The following is a 22262-nucleotide window of genomic DNA, read 5'->3' on the forward strand; positions in this document are numbered from 1 at the left end:
GAAGGAAGAGAGGTTCCCTGAGATGGACCTGGACTTTGTAAACTTTGGAGACCTTGTAACGTTATTTAAGGGTTTGGGATACCAGTCATACAAGGAAGTAAATTGGTATGATCCCACAAGTAGCGACATTGAGTCTGGGCTGAACACGTTAACTGGGGATGCAGGGATAAATGTAATGCGAGAGAAGATATCGAAGAACCAAAAGACTTATGAGTTCCATATATACTTTGATCACGGAGTTGATATCCCTGAGATTATTGAAGATGCTGGCAAGAATAGTGATGGGGCAGTGGATGTGGATGTGGATGAAATTTTAGAGGAACTGAAGACATCCTCTTCATCAGATGACGGGTACGAAAGTACAGAAGATGTGCTGTACAAACCTCCACCAGCTGGAGTGGAGACCGATAGCACTGAAAGTGACAGTAATGGCAGGGTTGCTGGTTGTAAGAGAAAAAGTAGTACCAAGGGTGGAAAAAGGTAGTGAATGTAAGAGGAGAATAGTGCAGGCGGTAATGCTGGTGGTCAGGGGGCTGATGGGCCAAATGATCAAGGAGGTGGTGGTGATAATCCTGGTGTGCAGCCGGATAATGCAGGGGTAGGAGGATTCTACATCAGTGAAGTGCTAACAGAAATAGAGGAAATCGTATTTGAGTATGAGTCCGAGGAGTTGCATACACCTATTTCATCCGATGATGAAGGTAATAGTAGAAGATTTCCTAAGTTTGATGATGACTATGCTCACGGTGAGGGGAGATTTGAGTTAGGAACCAAATTTGCTACTGTTGAAAGGTTTAAGGAGGTGGTAAAAGATTCATTCATTGCTGAGGGGAGGGAGCTGAAGTGGGTAAAGAACGACAAGGAGAGGATCAGAGTGGGTTGCAAGGATGAGGAGTGTCCATTCCTGGTTCATTTGTCCTACAACAAAATCTTGCAATGTTATCAAGTTAAGACGTACCAGTAAGAACATAATTATGTAAGGAATTTAGGGAGTAATGCAGCTGATTAGCATTGGCTTAGTAAGAAAATTGAAAAGAGGATGGCATTTTCATTATGTCCCCACCCTAAGATGGTGTACAGAGGAGTAGTGGAGGCCAGGGAGAAGATCTTGGGCAACGAGAGAGACCAATACAAAAGGAGCAGATTCTGATAAGTAATCCAGGTTCAACGGCCAGGTTGGAGCTCATGCCAATTCCAGAATTACCTCCTGTATTCGATAAATTATACATATGCTTGGATGCTTGTAAGAAAGGGTTCAAGGATGGGTGCAGGCCTTTGTTGCACCTAGATGGTTATTTTCTGAAAACCTACTAAATTGGTTGGTTTCTAACAGCAGTTGCGCAAGATATAAACAATATGTTCTACGTTGTTGCATATGGGGTTGTCAGAGCTGAGACCAAGGATGCCTAAAAATGGTTCCTGACAAATCTTTAGGAAGACATATGAGACGATGCCAGCCATGGCTGGACCTTCATATTGGACCAACAAAATGTAAGATGTAATTTTGGTTAATCAATATGTTTGATTCACGTATTACCACTTTAACTTGATATATCATTCTTTTATGTCGTCATTCAATGCAGGGTTTACTCCCTGCGCTAAAGGAGGTCATGCCACAAGCAAAGTTCCGCAATTGCGTGATGCACATGTGGAAGAATTTCATAAATCGCTTCAAGGACTTGTACATTAGAGAGGTTGTGTAGGAGTGTGCTAGATGCACTACTGTTGCGGAATTCAAAGAATGTATGAAAAATCTGAAGGAAGTGAACCATGGGCTTGCGGAATTCAATGTTTGATTATCTGTTATTTTGCCAGCTTTCATTTTCAATCATACATTGCAATATATAGGCTAAAAACTGATACATTTCTAGAAAGAACATGTTCAAATTTTTCCTAGCTACAAGTAACCACATTTATCATTTTCAACCATCAATCAGTTTTTACAACTTAAAAGAGCAGCAATAAGGACAATTAAAATCACACATATACACCACCCTTTTGGGTTTTTTTTTTCAACTCTAAAACTACTATCCTCTTCTCTAAAAAACTGATCAGATTTTTCATGCCTTGCTTCCATTGATGCTCTTCAACGTCACCAAATTTCTTCTCTCCCCGGTCCCTTGAATCACTCAACCCAAGCCTTACAATGTGCTCATCCAACCACAAAAAAATTTGCAATGGAGTTGTCTCACCTGCACAAAATCAGTCCACATAACTCACCATAAAAACTGGTTTCGAGACCCTAACACTAACAGAATTCTACACAGTTATACATACCTTGTAAAACAAACATTTGAGAAATAATCTATTAAGGTTGCTACTCGTCTTCGACATGAAGAGAATGGCTTGTTCTCCATAGAAGCACTTCGGTGAGACGCCATCTTTGCCATCCTTCCACTTAGGACCCAAGCCTTCAGCGAATTGCTCTTCTCTTCTACACCTCCACTTCTTCTCAAGCTAGATGATACGCCATCGGATGCCATGCTCCCTTTCTTCGTTCACCAGCTTCACACTTTTTGTGCAAACGAGGGATTAGGGATCAAGAATTTGAAAGATTAGAGTGGAGGAGAAACGACATCGTTTTAGAGCCTGGGGACTAATACGTCCTCTTTTCAGAAGGTCTAGCCCACGTGTCATCCCGTAATGGCCAGGTCAGCGCCACGGGAGCCACGTTAGCGTTTTTTGACAGGACTAACGGACTAAGTTTAACGGGAGGTAGATTTGTCCATATTTTTAAAGGGTCAGGGACATAAATATATTTTTCAGTCTTTGGGGACAAAAATATCTTCGAAAAAAAAGATCAGGAACTTATTTATCCTTTTCTCTTTGATTAAATAAAAAAATTGAGTGGATCAATTTAATTAAATGATAAATTTTGAGGGAATATATTAATCATTTATTCATTATTACCTTATTAATATAAAAGTATAAATATTCGATAACATAATATGTTAAATAAAAATTATTTTAATTTAACAATCAAAATACCAACATGGCCTGTGGTCATGTGGAGGACAGAAAGAGTAAATGATAAATATTAAAAAATTCTTGTGGCATTTACTCCTTAATTGATAAGGTTACTGTTTTATTAATTTTATGTTATTCTTAAATTAAATTATTCTCAATAAAAAAGTTGCTATGACTATGAATAATAATAATAATAATAATAATAATAATAATAATAATAATAATAATAATAATAAAAAGATAAGTTAAAACAACCTCACAAAAAGAGAATGACAATATCAAATTTGAGAATTACAATATTATTAATCCCCTAAAGATATTAGGAGAGTGTTTTTAGTATAATTTAGATCAATTTTGAGTCAAAAATATATTTGATTAGAACACAAATTTTATTTATGGTGTAGTTTAGATTCCATAATTTTCTTTTTTGACAACTCGATTCAATTTTAAGTGGTTTAAATTGAATTGGATTGAAATTTGTGATTTTATAAATTGAAAAAAATATATATATAAAAGTCTCAACATCAAATCTTAAATAACTAACTATTCCGAGGGTCATTTGAAATGGTGATTTGGGTCTGAACGTGAGGTCCAGACTCCTTTTGAGGTAGCGTCCAACTTGTTCTCGGCCGAGGTGCCGCCATCCGAGTTTCTTGTGAGGAGATGGGAGGTGGTACCTGCAAGAGACTTCGATGCTTAAGTTAGGAAGAGCTTTAAGTAGGTTTTTAGTACATTAGAATGTTAGCATATTTGAGGGGTTTCAATGTATTTATAGTAAAAAAATAATCACCTCTTTGAGTACTTCCACCTTTATTGATGGATAGCCGTTCCCTTTTATTTTGGGAGTTTGTTGGAGTCTATCTTTTAGGAGAGATAGAGATAGTAGGAGAGAGTTGGGGAGGTAGTTACTTTATTTAGATAAGTAGAATTGAACCCCCTTTTTGTATCCGACCTATTTAAAGAGGTTGGGTAAATGGAAGAGTCCACCTTTAAGGGGCCTTTATCCTTATTGGGTCTGGTTGTATTTGGGCCAGGGTATAAATAGTGTCCCTACTTGAGTCTGAGCTTTCATGAGGTCAGGCTCAAGAATTTGTGGCTTCAATCTTCATTGTCGGGTACGCCGCCTTCCAGAGGTCAGGTACTAGACGTGTTTCAAAAATTTGAAATGTTGCCTCTTAAATGATATGGCGAACATTACGCAGCAGTTTCTTGAGAATCCGCGCATGGATTTAAAGAGGGGTGCGAAATATCTTTTTTGTCCCTTGTTTTTTATAAAAGTTTCGCGCCTTCCTTCTTTTCTCTTTTCCATTTCTGAAAACGCTCTCTTTGCTTTCGTTTCCTTTATCAAAAACCCTTCGCTCTTCTTCTCCTGTTCTTATAACAACGTTCTTAGTTAAAGATTTCTCCATCTTGAATATTTTGAAGATTCCTGTGTGCTTCGAAGAGGAGCGTTTTAAGTTTTCTTGCTGTTTGACGTGCCTTTCCTTTTCCATGCTTCTTCAAAGTTGGTGCTTTTATCCTTTTTTCCTGTTTTTTGTTTAGATTGTTCTGGGTTCATGTGTCTTCTTCTAGATGATATGATAATTGGAGATATTTGTTGATGATAGGGGTTTTTGAATTTTCTTTAACTATCACTGATTGTTTGTTATTGAAAACATTTTTAAAATTGTTTATTGTCTGAGATTGTTGCTACGGATTTTGGTTGTGTGCTGTGTTGTCCCCAAATGGGGTTGCTTATTGGTAATTTAGAAGTGATGCCATTTCTAATTCTGGAATTTGCTTGGGAAATTTTTTTTGAAATCGAATTTTCCACACTATTTATTGAAAACTCGATTCTTTTATTCGGTGCCTGAATTCTTTATGAAGATTTGTTTGTTGTGTTTGTAGGTATAGCTTTTATGTCTCGCTCTGTAATTTATAACATGTCAATCAAAGTTTTCTCTCACTCAACCTGGGTAGATATTATTGTTCTTACTCCTATTCTTATTATTGATAGAGAGTATTCTAAAATCTTTCGTAGACACCATAGGTTGTGTGAAAATCGGAAAGATGAATGAAATATGAGATAGTGGTAGCTGACCCTGAGGAAAGAGTGTGTGTGCTGCCTTAGCCAGAGAGTTGGAGAAGACTCCTCTCAGTGCCACCCACAGTTCTTTGGTGGCTTCTCAGGTTGAGGTGGCTTCCTTGATGGAGATAAAAAAAGGAGCTTGAAGAGGAGAGGGATGCACTAATGTCTGACTTGAGTATAACTCGGGCCAAGCTGAAATAGGAAGAGGCAACCTTGGCCATGTTAGAGGGACTAAAGAAGAAGGCAGAGGAGGGCTATACCTGTGTCTTCGAGTAGAGGCTTGACCTTGAGGCAGAGCTGGCTAAAGCCCAGGACAGATATGCAATGCTTGAGGAGTCCGTAGCTAGAGGAATGGATGAGATGTTTGCAAATTTGAAGGTCCAGGTCCAAGTTATTACTCCCGAGACAGACCTTTTCCTGTTTAGCCAAGATAATATTGTAGTGGACAGAAAGATCGTCCCGACTCCTGAAGATGATGAGGAGGTTCCTTTGCCCGATCTGAAGATTTCAGAGGCAGAGGTTGGTCAGACTCCTCAGAATCCTGAGGTTATTCTCGAGGTCATCAATGTCGATCTCCCGCCTTCGCCGACTGGTCCTATTTTGGCTGTGTCGGTTTTTTAGTATGACCTACCCCTTCCACCTGAGTCGAGGATGTTGTTACTGGCGACCAGCCCCATCCCTTGTGATTTTTTATGTCTTTAGTATTTTGATTGGCCTTATGTGTGGGTCTTGTATTTGTAATAGCTTGTAGCTTTCTGTTTATTTTATTTTAGTTCTAGTTTAAACAACTTTTAAAACTTTGTGTCAAAGAACCTTTCTTCATTTCGATAATGAATTTAGATCTTTGAATTAGTTCTTAGCCTCTTTAGTCATTTAGTTGAAGATCGTGTCTTAGCAACTTTTAATGTTATTTCTTTGATAAGTTAGAAGGTGATGTCGACGAGTAGATTGGCATATTGATTTCCTTTGAAAAAAGTTCTGATTTCATGTAGTCAGACTTTATCAAATTACTTTTACACTTCATTTTTGTCCTGCCTTGATTTTGAGGTCGGTTTCACGAATTGTTTACATAACTTCTTACATTAATTTGTACCTTGTCACTTCACCTTATCGACCATTTTAGGTCGGGCAATAATTTTTGCGGTTTATCGAGCTTAAATTAATGCGTTTTTATAGGAAACTTATAAAGAAAAAATGAATTATCATTAATGAAAAATGATTCGCATGAGTTTGCTACCAAGGGCTCTTCACTTCCCTTAGCTCTTGTTATGGTGCCTCATTAAAACCCCTCTCAGAAAAAATTCTTCTTGGAAAAAAACCTTAAGGTCGGAAAAAAAAGTACACCAAGGAACAAAATGCGCTACCTAACTGTAGTACTTCTTTAGGTTACACGCGTGCCACGACCTCAGAAGTTCCTTCCTTGTAGGTTGGACATCTTGTAGTAACATTTTTTGAAGACTTTAACAATCTTGTAGGGTCCTTTCCAATTTGCAGCTAGCTTTTCTTTGCCCGACTTCTGAATTTTGATGTCATTTCGGATCAGTATAAGGTCATTTATGGTGAAGCTTTTTTTATCACCTTTTGATTATACCTTAGGGTCATCCTTTGCTTTAGTGCTTCCTCTTTGATCTGTGCTTATTCTCGAACTTTTGGGAGGAGGTCAAGCTCTTTTTTTGGGCTTGGTTATTGAACCCTTCATTGTAGAATATAACCCTTGGTGAATCTTCAGTAATTTTTATAGGAATAATCGCTTCCATTCTGTAAGCAAGTCAGAAAGGTGACTTTCCTGTTGTAGAATGAGGAGTTGTCCGATATGCCCACGAGACTTGAAAAAGTTCATTTGCCCATGGTCGCTTTGCATCTGTAGTCGGCATTTTAACCTGACCGATATGATTTTATTTGCGGCTTCAACTTCTCCATTAGTCTGAGGATGCTCCACCGATGTGAATTGGTGTTTTATCTTGAGATCGGCTATTAAATTCCTGAAAGTTGAGTTGGTAAATTGAGTCCCTTGTCCGTGGTGACGAAGTGAGAAACTCCAAATCTTGTGGCAATGTTTTTGTAAAGAAACTTCCAACTTTGCTGGGCAGTGATAGTTGCTAAGGGTTCTGCCTCGATCCACTTAGTAAAATATTCGATCCCACTATGAGGTATTTTACTTGTCCTGGAGCTTGAGGGAATGGTCATTTTGTGAATGGCCATGATGAGGTGATGCTGATAAGCTCTTCGAGAGGTGAAACATGGAAGTTAGCATGCTTCTGGCAAGGCGGACACTTTTTGACAAACTCGGCCACTTCTTTTTGTAAGGTCAGCCAGAAGAAGCCGGCTTGGATCACCTTTTTGGCTAGTGATCGGGCTCCCAAGTGGTTCCCACATATGCCATTATGTACTTCCTCTAGGACCTCCTTTGTATTAGAGATCGGAACGCACTTTAGGAGAGGTGTTGATAACTCTTTTTTGTATAGAATATTGTGGACCAAGGTATAATTTTATGCTTCTTTTATGAGCTTTTGAGCCTCTTTTTCATCTTCAGGAATAATATTAAACTTAAGATAATTGACTATAAGGGTCATCCATCCTTTTTGGTTGGATATGGCCATTATGTCCAAAGTCTCATCTCCCTTTGATATTGATAGTGCGCGGAGAGTTTTCTGGATGAGGCTTCTATTGTTGTCCGGTGGTTTGGTGCTGGCTAACTTGGAGAGGACATCTGGTCGCGCATTTGACTACCGAGTTATGTGTCAAACTTCTCCTTCTGAAAACTATGCTAATTTTTCCCGTGCTTTGTCTAAGTACTTCTTTATATTGGGGTCTTTGACCTGATAAGTGCCATTAATTTACGAAGTTACCACTTGAAAATTACTAAACACTATCAACTTTTGTGTCCCACCTCTTTATCCAGCTTCAAGCCAGCAAGCAAGGCTTCAAATTCTGCTTGATTATTAGAAACAAGAAACTCGATCCCTAACAAGAGTTTTATCCGCGTTCCTTACTTACTTTTCAGGATGACGTTTGCTCCACTGCTAGCTTTATTGGATGATCCATCTACATATAAGTTTCAAGTTGTCGGATTTTCATAACTTTCAGTGTATTCAGCCACAAAGTTAATGAGGTACTGGAATTTGATTTCAGTTTGAGTTTCATATTTCAAATCAAACTCGGACAGTTCTACAATCTAATGTTGCATCCTTCCTGCTAGGTCCGATTTTTGTAGAATGTGCTTCATGGATTGATTAGTACAAACCTTTATAGTGTGAGCCTGGAAATAAGGCTGGAGCCTTCGGGAGGTGAGAATAAGAGCATACACGAACTTTTCTATCTTTTGATAGTTCAACTCTGCTCCTTGTAAGGCTTTACTGACAAAGTAAATAGGTTGTTGTCCGTTCTCATCTTCTCGGATCAAGGCTGAAGCTATAGCTCGGTTCGCCACTGCTAAGTAAAGGACGAGCTCTTCTCCCACAATAGGTCAGATGAGTATCGGGGTTGGCCCAGGAATGCCTTAAAGCCTTGAAAGGTTTGTACACACTCCTGGGTCCGTTCAAATTGATTCCCCTTTCTGAGGATCGAATATAATGTAGGGATTTCAACGCTGATCTTGCCAAGAATCTGGATAGTGCTACCAATCTTCTATTTAGTTGTTAGAATTCTTTGAGACAAGTCAGACTCTTCAACTCTAGTATGGCTCTACACTTATCTGGGTTTGCCTCTATGCCTCTTTGAGTTAGCAAGAAACATAAGAACTATCCAGCCTCTACCGCAAAGGTGCATTTTGAGGGGTTTAGCCTTATCTCATACTTCCTTGTTGTGGAGAATACCTCTGAAAGGTCGAACAAGAAAGCCAAGTCATCCTTAGTTTTTATGAGCACGTCGTCCATATATACTTCTATGAGTTTTCCTAAGTGGAGGAAAAACACTTTGTTCATCAGTCATTGATATGTGGCTCTGGCATTCTTTAATCCAAAAGGCATTACTACATAACAATAGTTAGCCTTAGGAGTGATGAAAGAGGTCTTCTCTTAGTCCAGTTTATACATCGGGATTTGGTTATATCTAGGGGTGAAAACAAGTCAGGTCAGGTCAGGCTTTGCTCTTAATAGGCTTGGCCTGTCATGTAGTTGATTGGCGTGAGCCTGGCCTGCAGCCTGCTATAGGCTTTTTTCAAATAAGCCTGACCTATTATTCAGCGTGGCCTGGCCTGAAACCTGTTAAAAGGTCTGTTAAATTTTTTTTACAAAAATAAAAATATTATTTAAAAAAATATTTTTTAATAAACATATTTATATGTAAAATGTCATATTTAATATTTATAAGAATTTTTAAACTTTAAAGTATTTAAAATATACAAAACTATTTATAATTAAATATAATAAATTTAAAATATCTCATAATTTTGTTAAAAATAAAAAATTATTTATATATCTAATTATGTATTAAAAGGCCCAGGCATGCCTGACAGGCCAATAAGGTTAATTAGTGAGTTTGGGCCTGGCCTATTAACATAATAAGGTTTTTATAAGAGTCTGAGCCTATGCCTATTTTATAACAGGCCAGGCTGCAGGCTCCTGGCAGGACGCCTGGCCTTTTTTCACCCCTAGTTATATCCCAAGTATGCATCTATGAAGGACAAATATCGACAACCTGAGATCGAGTCAACTAAAACATCAATGCTCGAAAGAGGGTATGGGTTCTTGGGACAAGCTTTGTTGAGGTCGGTATAATCTACACACATTTTCTACTTTCTATTTTGCTTCTTTACCAGAACCATGTTTTCCAACCATAATGGATACCTGACCTCTGTTATGAATCCGGGTTCCAATAACGCTTGCACTTATTTTTCTACGACTTGTGTCCTTTCGAGTTCGAGTTTTCAATGCTTTTGCTGAATAAGGTCTGGAACCCGGGTAGACAGCGAGCTTATGAGATATCAAGTCGGGATCTATGCCAGGCAATCAGATATATCGGAGGCTTTCCAAGCGAAGAGATTGGAGTTTCTTTGTAGGAGGTCAACGAGCTGCACTTTCAGTCCTCCTTCCAAAATTAGCCCCTATATTCGTCGTCTTTTCAGGGTGATCTCCGATTTTCACTTCTTCTATTTTTTCTCCAAGTTGTGGGCGCAATTCTTCCCTAGTTCGGACGCCACCAAGCTCGATTGTATTGACTTCTTTTCCCCTTGAGCTGCCTTTTAGATTAAGGATTTCATTGTAATACTTTTGTGCCAATTTTTTATCCCCTTGATGGTGACAATTCCTTCTACAGGAAAACTTTTATACATAAGTGAGGTGTAGAGACAACTGCTGGAAGTTGATTTAGAGTGGTTTGTCCTATTAGGGCATTATATGCTGACACGATGTTGACCACGATATAGTCAACGCTTAACATTCTTGACTTGGTGTCCTTTCCAAAGGTGGTGTATAGAGAGATAAAACCAATAGGTTGGATCGGCGTGTGTCTCTCAACCCAAAGAGGTTATATGGGTATGCTTTTAGATCATTATCTTCCAGTCTGAGTTTTCAAAGGCAGGATTAAACAATATATTTGTCGAGCTGCCTTGATCCACTAGGGTTCTATGGAGGTTTGCATTGGCGAGGATCATTGTTATCACCACGGGGTCGTCGTAGCCAGGCGTTACCCCTTGAGCATCTTCTTTAGTGAACGAGATGGTTGGCAAGTCGGGATTCTGTTACCTTCCGCGACTTGGTACATCTCTTTAAGATGCATTTTTCTCGATGATTTTGAGATTCCTCCTCCAGCAAATCCTCCATTAATCATGTGTATATGTCGTTCGAGAGTTTGTGATGGACGTTCTTATCGTCGTTCTTCGTCTCTTTTCCTTTTTCCTTGATCGTCCGACCTCTTAGCCAAGTACCTAGTCGGCCTTCCCTGGCCAACTTCTCAATGACTTTCTTTAAATCATAACAATCATTGGCAGAATTCTTATAAAGCTTGTGATATTCACAATATTCTGTCCGACTTCCTGCCTTTTTGTGTTTATTGGGCGAGGAGGTAGAAACTTCTCGGTGTAGCATATCTCCCTGTAAACATCTACAAGAGAGACTCGGAGTGGAGTATAATTATGATACCTTCGAGGTTTTTTTGAGTTGTACTACTCTTTTTTCTTGGCTTCTTTCTCTTTTTCCGAGGTGGATAAGGCAGGCAGGCCTCTAGAGAGGCTCTCTTAGTCAAAAATTTTCCTCCATGTTGATGTATTTCTCTGCAAGTACAAGAAAGTCGGATGTTGCTTGGATTTGGATTGAGAGAACGACCATTCTTTAAGGCCATTAACTAATTCTATTATTACTGCTTCAGTAGGTAAGTTTTGTGTTTCTAGACACTCTTTATTGAATCTTTCCATATAATCTCGGAGTGTTTCTCTGACTTTTTGTTTAGCCCCTAGCAAGCTTAGGGTATGCTTCACTTTATCTTTCTAAATTAAAAATCTAGTAAGGAACTTCCTTGTCAGGTCATCAAAATAAGTTACTGACCTTGGAAGTAAGTTATCTAACCACTTCATCGCGGCTTTAGTCAGAGTCATCGGGAAAGCTTTACAACGAGTAGGGGTGTTTATGGATCGGATCGTATCTGCAGATCCGCGGTAAATCTCCACACCCTTTAAGGATCGGATCGCGGATATCTGCTCTGCATCTGCGTATCCGATCCGCAAATTCACACAATAATAATTAAAAAAATATATATATATATATATATATATATATATATATATATATATATATATATATGTTAGTTTCTCAGCCACCCTAGCCTAACTCTAATCTCACTTCACACTTCTCGCGCACTTCACCCTTCCTTAATGGCGCTGCAAGCCCAATCTCTCATCCATTCAACCCTAAATCCCCAATCTCTCACCCATTCTACGATTCACCCCCCAATCTCTCACCCCTAATCTCTCACCCATTCAGGCATTCACCTGTAGCTGCAACCAATCCAATCATTCACCCACAATCTCTCACCTATCCTCAGAGTCAGAGATACTTAACCACCCATTGGTAAAACTTCGTCTTCGTTTTCCTGATCACCATCGAAAGCTGCTCGCCGGAGATCTTTTGATGTTCCTCCCTCTTTATGGAGTGCTTTCTGTCAGAGCTGTTTCTCACAAAGTCGCGTAGTCAGGTTCATCCCCTACGTCGCGTTCTCACTGGTCATCGCTGCTTAATAGGAATACATGGTTGCTGTTGATGGCTGCTGATTTAAGAAGGGATCAACTTGTTTTACTATTGTTTTATTTTAAGCATTTGCATATTGTTTAGACTTTTAGTGTGTTATAGTGTTGCTGTTTTATTTTAAATGAGATATTTAGTATTTTAGTGCTTGTTGTCTTCATTATTGTTGGAATTGTTTGTTAGAATGTTTGGTATTATATTTACTTGTTTGTATGTTTTAGTTAGTAGTAATTATTTATGTTGTATTATTTTATTTTTGTTATTTAGAAAAAAATTTATTAAAATTATTTTAGGAATAAATAGGTTTAAAAGTATGAAAGAAACATTTTTATTGAATTTTTTACATAGAAATATGATTAAAAAGAGAAAGTTCAACTATGTAGATATACCCGATATCCGATCCGATCCAATCCGCAAACTAAAAAATGCGGATAACATATCCGATCCAATCCGATGGGGATTTGCGGATCGGATCAAATTTTTGACCATATCCAATCCGATCCGCGTACACCTCTAGCAACGAGTAGCATCAGAGACGTCGACTAGGTATATCCGACTTTTGAAGTTGCTAAGATGGTGTCTCGGGTCGGTGGTTCCGTCATAGAGATCCATGTCTGGAGTTTTGAAATTTTTGGTAACCCCTAACTCGCATGGTCTCTTCAACAAATGGATCCTCTCCTCCTAGGGGGCTTTCTTCCCTATCTGTCTGATTGCTCTGCCTTTGGAGATCGGCTTCCAACCTTAAGAGCTTCTCCTCCAGCTCTTTTTGTCATCGCACCTCCCTTCGTAATTCCTGTTCTGCTTTCTATTGTCGTTCAACTTCCAGTTTGAGTTGCTCTAATCATCTGTAGTGGCCGTGAACTAATCCTAGTATTTTCATTGGATGGGGAGGTTCTTCATCTTCAAGTGGATGGACCTTTGATTGAAATTGTCGTGGCTGAGAGTTTTTCGATGTTCCTTCCCCAAGAGGGACATGTGTTCTCTCTCGAGGTGGAGGTAGTGCTAGCATGAGGTCAACGTGGTGGGACTCTGGCTCTGACTCAGACACTGTGTGACCGTCTTTATATTGATTGTCCGCTATTATCAAGGGTTGAGCTCTAGGTCCCCGTCAACGGTATCAATGTTCCGAGGGTTACTTGAAATGGTGATTTGGGCTTGAATGTGAGCTCTAAACTCTTTATGAGGCAGCGTTCAACTTGTTTTGGTGCCGAGGTGCCGTCGTCCGAGTTCTTCATGAGGAGGTGGAAGATGGTACCTACAAGAGACTCCGATGCTTAAGTTAGTAAGGACTTTTGGCAAGTTTTTAGTAGATTAAAATGTTAGCATACTTGAGGGGTGTCAGTATATTTATAGTAGAAAGATAACCACTTCTTTGAATAGTTCTACCTTTATTGGTGGATAGCCGTTCTCTTTTATTTTGGGAGTTTATTGGAGTCTATCTTTTAGGAGAGATTTGGAGAGACAGTTACTTTATTTAGATAAGTAGAACTGAACCCCCTTTTTGTGTCTGAGCTAGTTAAAGAGGTCGGATAAATGGAAGAGTCCACCTTTGAGGGGCATTTTTTCGTATTGTGTCTGACTATATTTGGGCCAGGGTATGAACACCAACAATAACATAATAAGTCGCAATATTATATTGAAAAACTAACAATAATATAACAATAGAAATAAAATTATAAATTTATTAAAATAAATAAATAATTCTTTTTTAAATTTATAAAATATTCACGAAATAATAAAAATGCATGAATAAGATAAAAATATAGAACAAATTACACATTATAAGTTGTTAGAAAGGTAAGCGAGAATAGTAAAGAAAATGTTTGTGTATATTTAAATTATACAAGAATGATACAATATATAAAGAGTATTTATAGGTGTTAAGAAATTCAAAATAATAAAAATGTAATATCCTATAATAAGTATCCAAATATGCTAAATAATTCTAATGAATGCTAATTGATCTTAATATATTCTAACATCTCCTCTCAAACTCAAGTGACAACTTGAGTTTGGAACTTATTTAAAATAACGAAGTAAGAAAAAATTGTAGAAATAAGAGCAGAAGAACTGCTCAAAGAGTCGCGAACTGTCGAAAAACTGTTGAAAAGATGGTAAACTGTCGGAAAGATGACAAACTTTAAAAAGCTGCCGAAAAAGTGGTAAGATGTCGAAAAGATGATAAATTGCTAGAAAATTACTGAATAGGTGACAAACTGCAAAAAGATGTCAAACTGCCAGATGATGGTGATGGTTGGTGATGGATGAAAACATCAGAAATGACTTAAAATGTGACTGGAAGAAGCACAACTATTAAAGGTGGACAGTGAGTTTCTGGTGGCATGTACAACGGTAGAGAATAGTGGTGTTTGACTTATTAGACTTGAAGATACAAGACGGAAAGAATGAACTAATCGGTAAGATGAAAAAGTATCAAAACAATGGCAAAAATGAAAAAAAAGACACGAAGAATAAATGTTAAAAAAAGGTGATTTTCACAGGAGAAAAAATAACCTATATTTTCTTCAAGAAATGTACTATCATTCTGATACGATGTTAAAATGATAAGAGAGAACAATATAGAAAAGTTTGTGTATATTCAAATTATATAAAAATGACACAATATCCAAAAAGTATTTATAGGTGTTAAAAAAATGAGACCTGCTACACATACAAATCTTTTTGGCATACAAGTTTATACAAGTTAATCCTAATCCAACAAAACTCACTTTCATAATGCGCATGTGAAATCACGACGTTTCTCCTCCAACGTTTGTATCCCGCGTTCCTCCTCTTCCTCCTCTTTCTTCTCCTTCTTCTTTGCATTCTTCCTCCTTTTTCTTCGTGTTCCTTCTTCTTCTTCGCGTGTTTCGTCCTCTTCGTCGTTCTTTTTATTACTACTGTTGTTTCTGCACCTTTTTTCTCATCCTCTTTCTATTGATTTTGCAATATTATGTATTTTTTTAGAAGGTAAAACAAGAAGGAAAAGATGAATAAGAAGCAGCAGAAGATGAGGAGGAGAAAGAGGAAGAGTTTTGAATTATGCAAAAATTTATCAGTATAAATCCACCAAAAATTCTTAAATAATATACCTAAATGTCTTAATTTTACCCTGAAAGTTGCTGCAACTACACAAAAATGTTTTATCTAATGCTGCATTTTTTCTTCTTCTTTTTTTTCCCTTATTTCTTTCTTTCTTTTAGTTGAATGAATGTATGTTCATTCTTTTTCAAGTAATTTTGTAACATTATGTGTTTCTTCTTCTTCTTCTTTATTTGATTTTTTTGTTTTTATTCTTGTTAAGAAAGAGTAAAACAAGAAGAAACTTGAGAAGGTAAAATAAGAAAGGAGAGATGAATAAGAAAAAAAAGGAAAATGGTGATGACAATAAAAAAAGAAGAAAAAGCAGTAGAAGAAGGAGGAGAAAGAGGAAGAGTTTTGAATTATGCAAAATTTATCAGTACAAATTCACCAAAAATTCTTAAACAATACAACTAAATGTCTTAGTTTTATCCTGAAATTTGCTGCAACTATACAAAATATTTTTTCTAATTCTGCATTTTTTTCTTTTTTTTTTCCTTATTGCTTTCTTTCTTTTAGTTGAATGAATGTAGGTTCATCATTTTTCAAGTAATTTTGTAGCATTATGTGTTTTTTCTTCTTCTTTGTTTGATTTTTTTATTTTTATTCTTGTTAAGAAAGAGTAAAACAAGAAGAAACTTGAGAAGGTAAAATATGAAAGGAAAGATGAATAAGAAAAAAAGGAAAATGGTGATGATGATGATGAAAAGAAGATGAGGAGGAGGAAGATGAAGAGCTTTAAATTATGCAAAATTTATCAGTACAAATTCATCAAAAATTCTTAAACAATACACTTAAATGTCTTAGTTTTACCTCGAAATATGCTGCAACTACACAAAAATATTTTTCAAATGCTGCATTTTTTTCTTCTTCTTTTGTTTCTTTATTTCTTTCTTTTTTTAGTTCAATGAATGTAAATCTATCATCTTTCAAGTAATTTTACAGTATTATGTGTTTCTTCTTCTTCTTTGTTTGATTTTTTATTTTTATTCTTGTTAAGAAAGAGTAAAACAAGAAGAAATTTGAGAAAGTAAAACATGAAAGGAAAGATGAATAAGAAAAAAAAGAAGATAGTGATGATGATGATGAAAAGAAGAAGCAAAAAATGAGAAGGAGGAAGAGGAAGAGCTTTGAATTATGCAGAATTTATCAGTACAAATCCACCAAAAATTCTTAAACAATATACCTAAATGTCTTAGTTTTATCCCAAAATTTGTTGCAACTACACAAAAATATTTTCTCTAATGCTGCATTTTTCTCTTCTTCTTTTTTTTTCTTATTTTTTTCTTTTTTTTAGTTGAATTAATGTAGGTTCATCATATTCTAAGTAATTTTGTAGTATTATTTGTTTCTTCTTCTTCTTTGTTTGATTTTTTTATTTTTATTCTTGTTAAGAAAGAGTAAAACAAGAAGAAACTCGAGAAGGTAAAACATGAAAAGAAAGATGAATAAGAAAAAAAAAGATGGTGATGATAATTATGATGATGAAAAAAAGAAGTAGAAGAAAATGAGGAGGAGGAAGAGGAAAAACTTTGAAAGTTTGAATTATGCAGAATTTATCAGTACAAATTCACCGAAAATTCTTAAACAATACACCTAAATGTCTTAGTTTTATCCCGAAATTTGTTGCAACTACACAAAAATATTTTTTCTAATGCTGCATTTTTTTTTCTTTTTTTCCTTCTTTCTTTCTTTTTTTTAGTTAAATGAATGTAAATTCATCCATTTCCAAGTAATTTTGTAGCATTATGTGTTTCTTCTTCTTCTTTATTTGATTTTTTTATTTTTATTCTTGTTAAGAAAGAGTAAAATAAGAAGAAATTTGAGAAGGTAAAAAAAGAAAAGAAAGAGGAATAATAAGAAAAAAGAAGAAGATGGTGATGATGATAAAAAAAAGAAAGAAGCAGCAGCAGAAAATAAGAAAGAAGAACAAGGAAGGGCTTTAAATTATATAAAATTTATCAGTACAAATTCACTGAAAGTTTTTAAATAATACACCTAAATGTCTTAGTTTTACCTTGAAATTTGTTGCAACTACACAAAAATGTTTTCTCTAATGCTGCATTTTTTTCTTCTTTTTTTTATTTCTTTCTTTCTTTTAGTTGAATGAATGTAAATTCATCCTCTTTCAAGTAATTTTGCAGTATTATGTATTTTTTTTCTTCTTTGTTTGATTTTTTTATTTATATTCTTGTTAAGAAAGAGTAAAATAAGAAGAAATTTGAGAAGGTAAAACAAGAAAGAAAAGATGAATAAGAAAAAAAAGAAGAAGAAGATAGTGATGGTGATAAAAAAAGAAGCACCAGAAGATAAGGAGAGGAAAGAGGAAGAGTTTTGAATTATGCAGAATTTATCAATACAAATTCACCGAAAATTCTTAAATAATACACCTAAATGTCTTAGTTTTACCCCGAAATTTACTGCAACTACACAAATTAAATAAATTCTATGGCAAAAAATTTGTATCAGGCAACGTCATTAATATGGAAAAATTTCTACGATAATGATATCAATAACGATAACGAAGGTACGTATAAGAAAAAGACGACGATGCTATAACGATGATGATCATAATGATGAAGATGATGAAGGAGAAGGAGAAAAAGGAAGAAAGAGAAAAAAGTCCAACGAGAGGAGGAGGCAGAGAAGGTGGTGGTGGCGGTGTTGGTGATGACGATAACGAAAGAGAAAAATAACGAAAAAGAAATAACAGAAGAAGAAGAAGTGTCAAGAGAAGAAGAAGAAAAAGAAGAAGAAGAATAAGAAAAAGAAGAAGAAGAAGAAGTCATTTATATTCACGTATAGGACGCGTGAATATAAATGACTTGTATGGACTTGTATGTGTAAATGACTTATAGGTAAAAAATATTTTTAAAAAAATCAAAATAATACATATCTAAACATGTTAAATAATTTTAATGAATGCTAATTAATCTTAATATATTACAACATAATATTATATTATGGATCTTGCTAGGGAGACAATAGTATTGTGCCATTTGAATTAGACTAGATCTGCTTTAAGAAGTAAATCCAAAGTTCAATTAAATCTAATCCATGTAGTTTACTAAAATAAAATCTAATTAAATTTAATTTGTACTATTTTAATTAATTTTTAATTTAAATTAGATGAATTAAACGATTTAATTTAGATGGGTTTGACTTTGAATGCCCCTAGATAATTCACGACTATTTAAGAATCAAATCAAAAGATCGGAGTGTTGGTATTAATTTCTGTACCTAAAAAGGAAAAGCAAGAAACAGAGGTACTGTTACTAGTATTACTTCATGGAAGGATGGATAGCGACAAACCAAAAACACTTTATTTATTTATTTATTTATTTAAAGGCATTTTTTTTAACAATTTCCAGTTTTTCAGAGAGATATATTTATATGATTCTCTTGGGTTGGTTTCTCCCAATTCCAGAAGAAGAAATGGCAATGCAATTGCAAACAAGGATGATGTTCACACCCAAGAGGGCATCACTTGCGCATGCATGGTCCCCAAGTGGCATCCATATCTCCATGTTACATGCACATGCACGCTCATCATCATCATCAACAACATTACCACCGGAGAAGATTGAAATTTTCAAGTCACTTGAGGGTTGGGCTTCACAGTGCATCTTGCCTCTTGTCAAGCCCGTCGAGAAAAGCTGGCAGCCCCATGATTTGTTACCGGACTCATCCCTTTCTTTAGATGAGTTCATTTATCAGGTTAACATGCATTCTTTTATTTTAAGAATTATGCTACACTAAAATTATTCACTATCAAAATCGGTTACTAGTATAAAATATATGTTAAAATATAAATACATATTGAAAATAAATTAAACTATACATATTTATATATAAATATATTGATAGTTGATTTTAGTAATTAATTTTAGTCTACGAATAATATTTTTATTTTTTTATTGATTAATATTCAATTAAATTAGTTTAATAATTTATTAACACAATAAAACAATAAAAAAATACATAAAAAAAGAAAAATTTATTAAAATTAATGAGAAGTGTTAGGAGCCAGCAATTTTTGTGTTTTGTAACCATCAATTGACCATCAATAATGTTTTTAATGGTGTGAAATTATTCAATTTTCTTTTGATGGTTAAATGCTGGCCAACTTTGTAAAAAATTGCTGCCCAAGACTTTTCCAAAATTAATTACAAAAATAGTTTGTTCATTTAACATTTTTCTTATTATTATTGTATGTATTATTCAAGTAAATTCGAATCATGCATGTACTCGGTTCCTATCTTTTTCTCCAAATGCTTTTAGTGGTAGTTCATAATTACATTTTGGTACTTGAAAATATTCAGGTGAAGGCTCTAAGAGATAGGACAGCTGAGCTTCCGGATGATTACTTGGTGGTGTTGGTGGGTGACATGATCACGGAGGAAGCACTGCCAAGCTACCAGACATGGTTCAACCAGCTTGATGGTGTTGGAGACAAGTTAGGCTCGTCCCCGAACCCATGGGCTGTGTGGTCTCGGGCTTGGACCTCCGAGGAGAATAGGCATGGGGACTTGCTCAAAACTTATCTCTATCTTTCTGGGAGGGTTGATATGTTCATGATTGAGAAGACTATCCATTATTTGATTGGAGCTGGCGTGGTAAGGGACTATATATACATGCATATTTTTGTTAGAAGCAAATTTTCTTGCATTTACATAGTGTTAAATATAAAATTATCAATACACACTCAAATATATAGAATTTTAAATAATTTTAAATCGGATATTTTAGTTTTTAATAATTTTTTATTTTTTATAAATTCTGAAAATTATTTTCACCGAATATAGTTTAATTTTTTTGTCGTTTTAAAATGGATTAATTTATTTTATAGTATTTTTTAAGATTTAATTATCTTATATTAAAATTTGACTAAAAGTGACAAAAAAATTAATTTATTCGACAAAAGTAATTCTCAATAACTTTTAATGAATAAAAATTTGTTAGAGGCTAGAATATCTAATCTAAAATATTTTGAAGGCGAATTTAAATATTTAGTCTAAAATTATTTGTACACTTTCATGAAATAATATTAATTTTAGGAGATGTAATAAAAACAAACGAGTTTAAAAAAAAAAAAAACAGCTATTTTGTAGACTTGTAGATCTTAGGAAAAGATAGTCGATATACACACATATATATTCGCTATGTTTTTGCTCTGATCTGAGGAGTTTAGCATCCTTTGTATTTTCACTTAGAAAAAATGCCTAATTAATTTTGTTTCGAGATATTATCTAAAATCGAATGGTATTTTTGGATTTAAAGGTTAGGTCCAAACGTCTTTGATAAAGGTTCCAATTTTTTTATTGGGATGGAAGTTCTTCCGACGATAATAAGAATACCTATAAGATACCGATATTTAAATTAACAAAAATTTTAGCAGGTTTAGAATTAAATTAAATTGAAAAAAAATACCTAAATACTGAAATATTTAAAGTTGTAAATGAAACTTAATCATTTCTTGGGAATAACTTCTAATGATCATGGTTGATTATTCTATTATAGAATAAAAAATTATCCATATTTAAGATAGTTATAGTGATAATATAACCAAATTAATGGGAAAAAGCTATATATACATATAAGAAATTATTTATTTCTTTTATACCACAAACTAGTTATCAATATAAAGATGAAACTGGTAATATAAATTTTTTTTCACATCAAAATTAGTTTCTTAAACTCACTAATCATATCCCAAATTAAAAAAAATATCGGAAATTAACTTCTTTTTTTATCATCAACCAATTAGTTAACATTTCTCTTTTCTTTTTAATCTATGCAAATCAATGATAATATATAAAATTTTTGTTAGTTAACAGAGAGTTTATTTATAATAGCCATTAGCCTTTTAACTTTAATTAGCTGGTTACTTATTATACTATCATAGTTAGTAATCTCTTAGAACTATAGTTAGGAAATAGTTTAGAACTAATCATAGTTAGCTATAAATTATACAAATAGTAGACATTCATTCTTGTGATCATTCATTCTAACTTCAGCAAGCTAGCTAGTCTTACACCACTTTCTTTTCTCTGCCTCTCTTCTCACACTATTCATCATCTTAAAAAGTTTGGTTTCTTATCAAAACCAAATTGAAATTATAATTAATTTACTGTGATGTAGGATGTGAAAACTGAAAACAACCCATATATGGGGTTTGTGTACACATCATTTCAAGAACGAGCCACGTTCATCTCACACGGCAACACAGCTCGGCTTGCAACAAAGAGCGGTGATCATGTGCTTGCGCGTATATGCGGCACCATTGCTGCGGACGAGAAGCGCCATGAGAATGTGTACTCCAAGATTGTGGAGAAGCTTCTAGAAGTGGACCCCACAGGGACAATGATAGCCATCTCAGAAATGATGCGCAAAAAAATCACAATGCCAGCATATTTGATGCATGATGGCAGGGACCCACACCTCTTTGATCACTTCTCTGCTGTGGCACAGCGTCTTGGTGTATACACAGCCGCTGATTATGCTGACATTTTAGAGTATTTGATCGGACGGTGGAGATTGGGAGAGTTACAGGGTTTGACACCTGAGGGAAGACATGCACAGGATTTTGTGTGTGGATTAGCACCCAGGATTAGAAGGTTGCAAGAACGCGCCGATAAACAAGTATGTAAGATGAAGTCACGTAGTGTCAAGTTTAGTTGGATTTTTAGTAGAGAGGTGCCCATAATATAAAACAAAAATAATAATCTACCTTAAATAACGTAACTATAAAAAATAATAACTATCCTAAAAATAAAAAAATCAGTTATCTGGGTATAAACTAAGTAGAATAGTAGACGCTTCTTGTTATTTCTTATGCAATCTTGTAGGCTATGTTTGAAGGAATATAAAAGAATGTGATGAAATAGAACGAAACATATTTCTTCATCTTTCATTCCATTACATCTAATTTTTCACTTTCCTTCTTTACCTTTTATACGTGTCTTTTG

The 22262-nt window shown here is 35.1% G+C and overlaps 1 protein-coding gene across 1 annotated transcript; it reads left to right on the plus strand.

Annotated features, from left to right (window-relative positions):
• Positions 1–18729: 18729 nt before the first annotated feature.
• On the plus strand, positions 18730–22005 carry LOC130945365 (stearoyl-[acyl-carrier-protein] 9-desaturase 6, chloroplastic-like). The gene is made up of 3 exons (XM_057874093.1): positions 18730–19011; positions 19617–19910; positions 21436–22005. The coding sequence occupies exons 1-3, from the start codon at positions 18730–18732 to the stop codon at positions 22003–22005; spliced, it is 1146 nt and encodes a 381-aa protein (XP_057730076.1).
• The last annotated feature ends 257 nt before the right edge of the window (positions 22006–22262 follow it).

This window comes from Arachis stenosperma, chromosome 8 (assembly GCF_014773155.1).
Source record: "Arachis stenosperma cultivar V10309 chromosome 8, arast.V10309.gnm1.PFL2, whole genome shotgun sequence".
Classification (NCBI taxonomy): Eukaryota; Viridiplantae; Streptophyta; class Magnoliopsida; order Fabales; family Fabaceae; genus Arachis; species Arachis stenosperma.